This window comes from Bradysia coprophila, unplaced genomic scaffold, assembly GCF_014529535.1.
Source record: "Bradysia coprophila strain Holo2 unplaced genomic scaffold, BU_Bcop_v1 contig_176, whole genome shotgun sequence".
NCBI classification, from domain to species: domain Eukaryota; kingdom Metazoa; phylum Arthropoda; class Insecta; order Diptera; family Sciaridae; genus Bradysia; species Bradysia coprophila.
In genome coordinates, this window is record NW_023503442.1 from 210,292 (window position 1) to 222,375 (window position 12,084).

The 12,084-nt window shown below is 37.6% G+C and overlaps 1 protein-coding gene across 1 annotated transcript; it reads left to right on the top strand.

Annotated features, from left to right (window-relative positions):
- Positions 1-6,590: 6,590 nt before the first annotated feature.
- On the top strand, positions 6,591-8,192 carry LOC119075078 (beta-1,3-glucan-binding protein-like). Its single transcript, XM_037181470.1, has 3 exons — positions 6,591-6,983; positions 7,048-7,267; positions 7,332-8,192. Exons 1-3 carry the CDS (start codon positions 6,640-6,642, stop codon positions 7,887-7,889), a joined length of 1,122 nt encoding a protein of 373 aa, XP_037037365.1. The 5' UTR covers positions 6,591-6,639; the 3' UTR covers positions 7,890-8,192.
- The last annotated feature ends 3,892 nt before the right edge of the window (positions 8,193-12,084 follow it).

A 12,084-nucleotide genomic window follows, 5' to 3' on the forward strand; every position in this document is an offset into this window, starting at 1 on the left:
CGTGCCAGCATGCCATGAAATTGAATTTCGTCTTGCTGTCCGGTTCTTTCTGCCGTTGAGTTTCCGATGTGGCTTTGCTTTCCGCTTTTATGAATTTTTGTGAGTTTCTGTGAGGTGAAGAAAGTCGAGCGGGGTGCGAGTTGATGTTGGGTCTGTTTCCGAGGCTCAACCTGATCGAGGTTTCACTGCGAGGATCGAACTAGGATTGCGTCCATGGTCACGAGTGAGTACGTTTTGTTGTTGCGTTTATTCTCTTATGCTTTGTGTTGTGCTATTGATGAGCCAATTGCCCGTCTTTTCTGTTCGGTCTTTACGCTGCGCTATGGTTTGGGATGATTTTCTTCATAGCAGCCATCGTTAAACTAATTTCCTCCATCAGCAGATGGCACGTTGTTCTCTTCATGGAATCATTTACCACTTGTTCAACATTGTGATTCCACAGCTGTCTTGTGTAAGGGACCAGCAGAAGCAACTGAAGATGGCTAGACCACGCTAGCCTCAGACCGCTGCTGGTGCCCGAGGTCGAAACAGCCGTTCTATTTTGTTCCACTTCACGTGATGAGTGGGAAAGGGAAGGGCCACTGCCCCGTTCGTTTGTTTTTTCATTGTCTTTTCATGGTTTTGTCTCCCGTTTATTGGTGTTTCGGTTGTCTAGTCTGCCCCTGACCTGTAGACTCCCAGCCCTAGACTAAGTTGGTGACCAATAAATAAGAAAAGGAGAATTGAAACGGTTTTTGATTTTGTTTTTATGAATAAACGATGAGGAAGTGTTCGTTTTGTCGGTTTTCATTTTTCATTTTGGCTTTTCTTAATAAATTGAACGGCTTGTGGTTTTTGGTGTTTTATTGTCTGTCTGATAGGTCCTGACTACCCACTGTTTTTTGTTTTGTTTTGTTAATATGTCCTGTCTGAGCTCCTTGTATGTACAGCAAGCCCGTTGCTAAAGCGTAACGTACAAAAAACCCCGGTACTTCAAAATGGTATCTATGAATGCGACGGTGATTGTTGTTAGCATGTAAGTCTACTGCATACCGAGTAGCGACCCAGCGCTTTCTTACTGTGGATTTACATAGCAACGTAAAAGTGACAGATGCAAAAATTTTCTCATACGGCAACTCGAAATTTCATTCATAATTTTAATTTTATGAATGAAATTTCGGGTTGCAGTATTTAAAAAACATTGCATCTGTCACTTTTACGTTGCTATGTAAATCCACGGTTAGCAATAAGAATTGTGAGTGTAAGAGGGAAAACTCTCTGGGAATGTCCACAGGGGCCAGCTCGGATGTTGCTGTTGCAAAGTCAAGGTCAAGGCAGGTTTAACAAATAATCTGCTTTAAAAAATGACCAAAAGTTTTTTTTTACAAAAAAATTCTCATTTAAAATGGCTCAAATTTAACTTGGCATGTTAGATGATTCATTCGATTGATAAAATATCGATTATCGATATTTTCGAAAAATCAATATCAATTAGAGATGTGCCCAGCCCGGCCAAGACTAATTTTTAATGCCCGAGCCCGACCCGACCCGTGAATTTTATAGTAAAGCCCGGACCGCCCCGACTCGGCCCGTATTTTTTTACTGAACGAAAAAACCTAAAATTGGCGCGCCTAACAAGTGGAAATCGTTCGGTTACCTATCGTTATAATAATGTAGTCTCACAAATCTATCGAACACTTGAAAGTAGGCTTACGTTCGGACGTTCGTTAAAAGACGCACAAAGTCTGGCCGGGCCGAATCTCTGTTTTTGAAACCCGAGCCCGACTAATTTTTGAAACCTGGACCGAAGCCCGGTCGGGCCGGGTAGGTGAATTTCGGACGGCCCGCACATCTCTAATATCAATCGAATGTTTCATCGATAAATATCGACTGACAATCGATAAATAACGGCTAATAATCAGTAAATATCGACTGATGATCGATAAATGTCGACTGATAAATCGATAAATATTGACTGATAATTCTATTATCAGTTGATATTTATCGTGTATCGATAAAAGATTCTGTATAAAATCCATACGTTTCTTCTCGACTCGATAAGGAATTTTATTGATTTTTATCTTTGGCTACAATTTTAAATGTTTACAGTCCAACGGCTATAATAATAAGGAGAAGGAAGCCCAGTTTTCATTTACAACACCAAAACCACAGATATCGCTGGTCGCGCATATGATTCCGACGTTTGGAAAAATTTTAAAGTAGTATCTTCGGGGAAGTAGTGGCTAATTAAATACTGAACAATACTACAAAGAAATATTTTATTTTCAGAACACACTTTTACAGATATTCATCAAATGGCTTCTTCAATTCAAGCACAATTTTTAACGTTGCAATTTGACAACGGAGTAAATAGACTAATATGAAAGACCGAAATTCAACCACATCTCCTCTTTCCCTTACCCCATCATTCACGTGAAGTGACTTTGATGAAATTAGTCACCGAAGCAAAGACACTGATTCGGCCGTAGACAAGGTAGTGGCCCCAGAACAGTATAGGACTGTTCATCATCAGTCGTTGCTACCGCTCCGTTAACGAGACAGTCATGATTTTGTATAACATTGAAGTAGGCTGTGAAGGAGTGCGGTCGCGAAAATTTTTGCTCCGTGAAAATAAATTAAAAATTCAAATAAAATCGCCTAATTTTTATTAAATATTAATCTTGTGGTGACACAGAAATCTAGTGTGCCAACTAAATGTAAACAGCCTCAGTAATCCTCGTCTAGGGTATAAATACCCAGTAGCTTTTCTAAATAAATTCATTCAATATTCATCCTCGAAAGAGGAAACATCTATGAGTTTTCCTTGTAGTTAGTTGACTGTAGATAGAATATCATATATGGTCGAGATTAGCTCCCATAATCTCGGAAGTATCTTGGACAGTTGGCCGCTATGTTTAATGGTGAAATTATATATGATCTGTTGGTGTAATTTGCGTGAAGCGCCGCTCGATTTGTTGTTTGTACTGTCGACTAATTTTCGGTCCGTTTTGATAAAAGATTTAAGATTCACGAAACTATGTTAGAAGATTGTGAGAGATAACTGCTTCATTCTGTGCATAAGCGAAATTTTTGAGCACCAGCTATTTTGAGCTCGAGCAGTTGGTTCATCTTCCCACTGCCACTTAGGATGGGGATCCATTATATGGATCCCCAACTGGACTAGCATATTTTTTGAATGAATATTTTTTGCCAGGCGCAAAGCATTTTAAAGAAAAATGAAAAATGAATACAGATCGACCGTGCTTCACCTGGAATTTACCACTTGTAGACGCTCGAATGAAAATTGACAGTTAACAATCAAGAATAAAGCAATAACCACAAAAAAATGAAATGAAATTTATGCACATTGCACATACATACACGGAAACCTCTGATTCCGAATAATTATCTAGCAGTCCCAATTTAAGCTTCACACTCTAATGAAACAATGAAACAGGAAAAACGATGTTACTCACGGTATCGACATATTTTTCATTATTTAAACTTTGACTAAATAACGAATGTAATAATAATAACGCTCCTGTAATAATATGAAGACCTCTTCCTAGCTTCTATGAACTTTCACATGTAAACATAATAGACAGGAGCGGATCGTATATTTGACATGTTAACCATGATTAGAAAACTTAATACTCCGCAAGGAAATTAGATCGCTCCAAACAGGTCTCGTGCCATCCGTATTATAGAAAACTATTGAATATTGAATAACATACAACCTCTGAAGTCTACAATAACAAAAATCGCCCATTTCAATTATCAATTTTCAATTCAACGGTACAACTGCCTTACTGGAAATAAAGAATCCATTAATTGACTCCAGGGAGACAATCCATGTACCAGAGGTATCAATGGAATTAACGCTTTAATGTGACAGGTAATGGTGGAGATGACGGAAGTGGAGAGGTAAATAAACTGTAACCGAACATTGAACTTAGAAATTTGTAGATAGTCCAACCTTAAGTCGAGCAACGGTGGTTGTTGTTAGTTGTCAATGTATTCCTACAAAGACATATAAGTCAAACGCATAGCAAGTGGCGACCCGGCACACCAGTTAACTAGGGGGGCAAAAAGGGAGTTCATTAAACGATGATATGGCAACGTTGCATCGTTGGAAGTTCTCACGTTCAAGCCCTACCAAGTCAAGTCAAGTCAAGAACAAACTTTTGCAAATTAAAAACTACACCTGAAGAAAAATTGGAAAATCGGAAAATTTAGGGAAATTTTAGGATTCTGAAAAAAAGCTTGGACCTTCCTCTTTCATTTGAGCTATATATGACTACGATATGTGAAGAAATCAGTTCACAATAATTCATTAAAGTTGCCTCTACAAAGAAAACTTTGAATAGGGGTGAAGGGGTTAAGGGTGGGTTTTTAAGGACTAGTAATCGTTTTTAAAATCTATATTTCTTTATTAATCACTGGTCCAAAGCACATCATTCCACTATAATTTACACTATTTTTATGCGTATGTAAAACTCCATAAAAGCACGACAAATTTCAGAATTGGCAGAGGTGTACGACAGGGTGACACCATATCACCTAAGTTATTCACATCAATTCTTTAAGGAATTAAGGAATTTAAGGATCTTTAAGAAATTAGACTGTAGTGAAATGGGTATCAACATAAATGGAGAATACCTGAGTAATCTCCGTTTCGCAGATGACATGACATCAGCCAGATGGCAGCTGATCTGATCATGTTACAAAAGTTGAATTTGAACTTTAGAATCCCTAATTTTCTCCTTATTTTTGCTCTAAAACCTCGTAAAATCCTTAATAAGGTAGTCTGTAAGGCCTGTAAGTTGATATTTGTACTGAAAATGGTGCATGTCCCTTTGTTGGTTACAGCTGTTTTAGTGGATGAACCAATGAGAAAGACAGCTAAAACCCAGTATTGCACAGCATTCAAACACGTTGATTGTGCTTTTAGACCCGTAAAAAGTACGAGGGTCTTATGTGCTTTCTATCACGTTTGTAACACGTCGAATTGAAGTCCTTGAGTTAGGGGAAACATTTAGTGGTTACCTAGAGACGCTAAATTAGCGATAAAAAAATGTCCGCCTGTCTGCCTGTCCGTCCGTCGGCATTCTAACTTGAGCGTCTTTAAAAATAGGGTCGGAAAAGTGATATTTTGGTGGCCTATTGAAGGTTTCTGGCATAGCATATGGCAAAAAGCTACCGGCAACAGTGATTTACACTATTAATAACAGCTATTGTGCGTATTAATCAGGGGAAAAAAAGTTTGTCAAATTCGGAGCAGGGTATCAGAAGTTTGAGCTCATCTAGTGAACTTGAACAAAGCTACTCGGCCGTACAGTGAAGGTATTGTTTTTTGCCTGTAGCTCGAGTCATCCGATATACATGATTTTTTTTGTTTGAAAGGTATTGACAACCTCAACACTTTAAAACCGTTTTGAGTGTCCTAACAAAATGTCCGCCGGCCGCCATCTTGGATTTTAGTAAAAATGAAGTAACTTCGTTAAATTTGTACATAGAAAGTTCCTATAAAGTAGGAAGTGATTGGTTACGTGTTGGATGTGTTTTAGGCATCCAGTGCATCGACAGCTATATACTATACAACTATATACAGTGTCACGAAAAATCGGGTTTGTTGAGAACCAAAAAGTTTTTATAAAGCAAAATATAGTGGTACCGATACTTAGGTCAATATAACTGTGGCTATAGCTATTTGTATAGTCTTTTACTATATAGTGCTGGCGTTCTTCGTGCGGGACTTTCAATATCACTTTTAGCAATTTTAATAGGAGATAGTTTAGAGATTCGTTAAAATGGAGCACCTAATGATGCAGTGCTGCAGTGTAGTTTCAATATAAGGCAAATATATGAATTGAGTACACATTGTCAATTCGTGCGGGTTCCCGCCATGTTTTCAGTAGTAAAGTACTTGACATCTTATCAAATTATTACTAAATTTATGGCGCAACGTTTTTATAAGATAAACTTTTATTTACTACAGCCACTTAGTTTATTAAGAACTGTGCGCCTGTCTGAGTCGACGCATTCGGCGGCTAAACTTAAGTCGATGGGCATTTGTTTTGAGAAAGATTTCCAAAACTCACTGATGCTTTTCACTTCCACATTCCCACTGAAAACAACAAGTAAATCTTTTTGTCGACATCAACTTCACATCTTACAGTTTTTTGGACATATTGAAGGATTGAGTGTTTCTCCACTAGCTCTTCAAAAAAATTCATTTTTCTTTCACGTGACATCGAAGTGACGACTGAATCCGGAACATGTTCTTTGGTCCATTTTTTAATTAATTGGAACGCAGTTGTACCCGTAGTTCTGAAGAACGTTTTGACATCTAACAAATTTTGACACCGTGGATCGAGCAGTGCAGCAACCGAAATGAAATTTATATAAATTTATGTGTTATTGTTTTAGTCGACTCAGCCGCCGAATAATCATCGGCTTTGGCGGCTTATAGACGAATCGGCGGCGGCTATCGACTTAGGGTAAGATCGGCTAGCTCGGCCGGCGCACAGTTCTAAGTTTATTAATATTTTTATATCTGAATCTGAAATGTATACGGATTCGCAGCAAAACATCTACTTATAAAAGCTATTAACTTTTGAAGTGATTCGTAGTTGTTTTCCAACTTTCTTTGTTGTAAAAATGAAAAAAAATATTTTATTCGCAATTTGCATTGTCATCGGAGCAAAGGTTACGATAGCATGCAACCCAACTCCGACTAGAGTCAAGGGAACTCATGCACCAGGTCAATTCTGTTCCGGTGATTTGATCTTCGAAGACAATTTCGATACTTTCGACTTGAACAAATGGCAACATGCAGTGACGATGGCTGGTGGAGGAAATTACGAGTTTCAATGGGTTGTTAATGACCGAAATAATACGTACGCATCCAATGGAATTCTTCATATTAGACCGACTCTAACTTCAGATTTGTTTGGTGAACAATTTGTTACGTCGGGAACAGTTGAAATACCTGAATGGGAATGGTGAGTCTTTGTTTTTGTGAAATTATATTTCGTCCTATACAAAAAATCAAATCTTTGAGTGCAGTACCGACGCATCGAATTGGGGTTGCAAGAAAACAGGCAGTCCTAGTAATCCAATTCCTCCGATTCGAAGCGGTAGGATTAACACGTATAATTCATTCGGATTTAAATATGGAACTGTGGAAATACGTGCTAAAGGTCCCACCGGAGACTGGATAGGAGCAGCTTTGTGGCTTTTGCCAATCGAATCAATCTATGGCGGCTGGCCTGCTTCTGGAGAAATTGTAAGTTAAATTAGTTCTTCATGAACTAATTCACGCCTTCACCAAAATCGGATTATTTTTCAAGGACATGGTGGAGATGAAGGGTAACACCGATTACTGGGATCCTGGCAGAAATAATCTTCAAGTGGGTGCGCAGCACATAGGATCAACACTGAATTATGGGCCAAGATGGGATGTTAATGGTTGGTCTAGTACAACTGCATCACGAAATCGACGTCCCGGTTTCAATGAAGATTTCCACGTCTACAAAATGGTATGGACTACAGAATCGTTGCAATTTTTCGTCGATGGTGAGCGTCTGCTAAGCGTAACGCCAGGTAGTGGAGGATTTTGGGAGAGAGGAGGCTTCGGCTGGACAGGCTTGCCAAATCCATGGGTGAACGGAACTAAAATGGCTCCGTTTGACAATGAATTCGGAATTATTTTAAGTCATGGTGTGGGAGGCACTTCAGTTTTTAGTGATAATTACGTAAATGGTAACGGTGCAAAGCCTTGGGTAAATAATAATGGCAGAGCAATGGCAGACTTTTGGATAGGAAGATCACAGTGGAAATCCCAATGGGAGTTACATACGGATCAGAGCCATTTTCAAATTGACTACGTTCGTGTTTGGGCTTTGTAAATTAGTTTTCCGTTAAACGTTATGACCGTAATCATGTATTGTATTGATCAAGGTCACAAAATGTTATTTATAAATTGGATCTGGAAAGATCGTAAATGGTACGAAAGTCCAATTTAATTTTTATGTTTTCTTTAATTTCTTTCATTCAATTCACAAATCGTCGGTACATTCCAAGAAAGCAACTGTATATTCATTGCACTGAAGTTTGACTGACGTCCGTTCGAAATCACCCGCAAAAAGAATCCAGCCAGGTCGCGCAGAGAAATCGAAAAGGTCAAATTAAACGCATCAATTAATTGCCATATGAGATTATTTACAAAAAAAATGCGTCACAAAGTGGCAGATGATTATTGTCGTATGAGGGGTTTCCTCAGCATCTGCCACTTGTGACGCATTTTTTTGTAAAACTTTCGTTGTAAAATCTCATCGGTAAACTTCTAGTCGACATATTTTCTTGTTAAAATTTTCTTGGTGAAAATTGATTACGTTGAGGCGCAGAAGCGTCACCAAAACTAATATCATATGTTTTGGAAGTCTAATTTTTACTAGCCTAGCGTCACCTTTTCCTCTTTTCCTCTACGAAATTTCAAGATGGCCGCCATTTTCTTGAAATGTTTTACAATTATATTATACAATTAATTAACCCTAAACACGCATTCCCCATTGAAACCAACACATCAAATATAAAATTCCAAAATGTTCCAAAAATTTTGTGAAGAAATAAATTTTTCAATTTCATAATCTTCGCGCACATTTTATATGAAGCATGGCAACACTGATCTACTACATACACCATCATTATAGCTGTCATAAATATTGCATTGACAAAGTGTTGTATTGCTTTGACTTGACCAAAATTGTTGAAAATTTTTTTTTTATTCAACGAAGGGCGAACGAAACGTGTTACCGTTTACGATTCGTGACGAAACATTTTACCGTTTACAATCATAATGCGGACGAACAACAGGACAAAACAATGCTGATTTCGGCGTATCACGCCATCATCAATGCACCTATGTCTTGCGATGACTATGCGCATATCAGCACGACACAAACTGAAGTGAGCAATCACTTCAACTGTACGAGCATTATATACACTTTTTCGTCATTTGTTAAAACTCTTTGTTTTGTTTTTTGTGCTATATCTCTCACATACAGCTTTTGTGGATCTCTCACATCCGACAATTTGTTTTTCGGTAATTTTAGTGACAATAAATAAATTGTTACTAAAACCGCGTAGATTATGGCAGCCGTGGCGCCACCCACAGCTGCGATGCCAAACTTCAAAAAGCATCGATACAATTATTAATAAAATTGTTGTATTGCTTGGTCAGTAATACAACAATTTTATTAATAAATATTGCTATATGAATGAAATAATGGCTTTCATATAAGTGCGTTTTTTGGAAATGTTCATGAAAATGTTTTAATTAAGTTTACAGAAATTAAGTGAAATTTAGTGAAATTAATTTATGATTTGCCGGTGAAAAAAGTCTTAAGATTGAATTAATATAAGTTTTAGCAAAAGTGCCTGCGCAGACAACAAATGTAGTGGTTCGATACGTATATCAAACCCACATGAAAAATTTCTATTAACTCGAATATGGAGAATGTGCTGAAATTGTGTGAAGATGCTTCATTTCAAGTGGTGTTTTCTCCGGATGTAGACCACCGTTTTTAATGATCTATAGCTCGTTAAACTCGAAAAAAAAATGTCCGTCTGTCCGTCTGTCTGTCTGCACGATAAATTGAGTAAAACGCATCCGATTTTGAAAATTCTTTTTTTTCCCGTTTGGTAATGTCAAAAGACAGGCTAAGATCGAAGATGAGTGATTTTGGATCGACCACTCCCGAGCTGTGGCCCAATAAGTGCTTTACGGTTTTTCGAAGATATCTCCAGACATTTAAGCACTACACTTGTCAGTGATACGTCAAATAAAAAGTATTTACAATACCGATCGACAAAAAAAAAGTTTGAGTGTAAATGGAAGAATCGAAAAGAATGTATAATTGTTGACAAAGTGTTGTATTGCTTTGACTTGACCAAAAATGTTGAAAAAATTTCTTTTATTCAACGAAGGGCGAACGAAACATTTTACCGTTTACAATCATAATGCGGACGAACAACAGGACAAAACAATGCTGATTTCGGCGTATCACGCCATCATCAATGCACCTATGTCTTGCGATGACTATGTGCATATCAGCACTACACAAACTGAAGTGAGCAATCACTTCAATTGTACGAGCATTATATACACTTTTTCGTCATTTGTTAAAACTCTTTGTTTTGTTTTTTGTGCTATATCTCTCACATACAGCGTTTGTGGATCTCTCACATCCGACAATTTCCGGTAATTTTAGTGACAATAAATAAATTGTTACTAAAACCGCGCAGAGTATAATTGTGTTTGCGTTAGTAGATCGTACGATGTATGACAGTATGACTTATGATAAATTCGTAAAATCGCAATCTTGTGATGCGCATTGATACGACTTACATGTTGTAACCGGTTTTGTAATAATCACATTTACTTGATCCCGTTCCATATTTCTTACCTTTTGGCATTGTCTACGCACCGAAAATAATAAAAACAAAATGCATAGTGGTTGTAGCAATTATTTTGTGCGAAAATAATTCTCTTAGATATCCAATTTTATTGCAAACAAACTGTACCTAACGTTCATTTGTGTTAAATTTTAAATATGGAGGCGTAGTTTCAACATATCTCTTCATTCGAAATAAAGTATAGTATAAAACGATGTGCTAAGGAGAGTCAACATCTCGTATGTTATGTTATACATATCCTCGAAGAATACAAACAAAACAAAATTTACTAACACTCGTTCAGCCTGCGGCTTCACTCGTTGTAAATATTGTTTGTTTGTATTCTTCTCGGTGTATAACATACTCAATAATGACTCTCCTTATCACATTGTGTTATAATGTACTATGATTTCTAGTTGTTGTCATGTTTTTATCACAATGAGTCGTTTGTTGCAAATTTTGATTGAAACGAAGTGAATTGATACAAGTAAGGATAAAATTGAAATTTGCTCAAATGTTACGTTAGCCGTTAATGTGCAACGAATCATTATTAATTTGAATTTGCTTCAACGATTGTTTCTGTTTGTCGGTAAATGCGTGTAAGGTAAATGATTTGAACGAAAGGAATTAAGCAAGAAATATTACGACGGATCATAAAGAAACACTAGCCGTAAGTTGCAATTGTTGGTTTCAGTGATTTACGATGATCTAGTAATCGACCATATCAGTTACTATGCTTTGGAGAAAATTGTTTAATGAAAATTCACTCAATTGTTACACTCATCTGAAAACAGTTTACAATAAAACTGCTCCTCATTTTATAAGTTTGAGTCACAGAAGTCACCAAATCTAACAGGTTATCGGCCCAGGAACGCAATAAAATGGCTGAAAAAGAAGGATTTACGAAACGCTTCCAATTCGACGGCACGAATTATTATAACTGGAAGTAGCGAATTCATGCGTTGTTAGACGGGACTATAGAAAGCATCTGAAGAAAGAGAAAATTTGCAAGTCATTGTTAATTAAACATATAGCAGACCCCAGACAGTCAACTGGAGTATATCAAGGACAAAACGATGGCGAAGGACATCTACGATACCCCAAAGTCGCCATTCGAACGTAGCGTTGCCGGTCAATTATTACTTCGAAAGCGGTTAAGCACTCTGAAATACGACGGTCACAGCGAAGTGAGTAAACATCTTTTGGAGTTCGACAACATCATACGCGAGTTAAAAGGAATTGGGGCAAAATTAGACGAAATTGATGTCATTTGTCAATTGCTACTCACAATGCCTAAGACATACGATGCACTCGTAACGTCGTTGGAAACGCTCCATCCGAATACGCTCAACATTGAATTTGTGAAGATCCAGCCGTTGGACGAGTATGGGAAGAGAAGTATCGAGAACAGAAACGGAACATTTTACAGTAACTGCGCATTGAATGCCATGAATACATTTCGATTTCAATGTCACAACTGCGGTAGAGTGGGACACAAGAAGTGGCAATGTCCAAGTCTGAATGATGATAACGATGGAAATACAAAGAAATGGCAAAGCCAAACACCGTACAACGACAAAAATGATCAGAATGGAAATCGAAACAAGGCCGCAGCAAATGTAAGCGAAGCAAATTGGAATTGAAAAA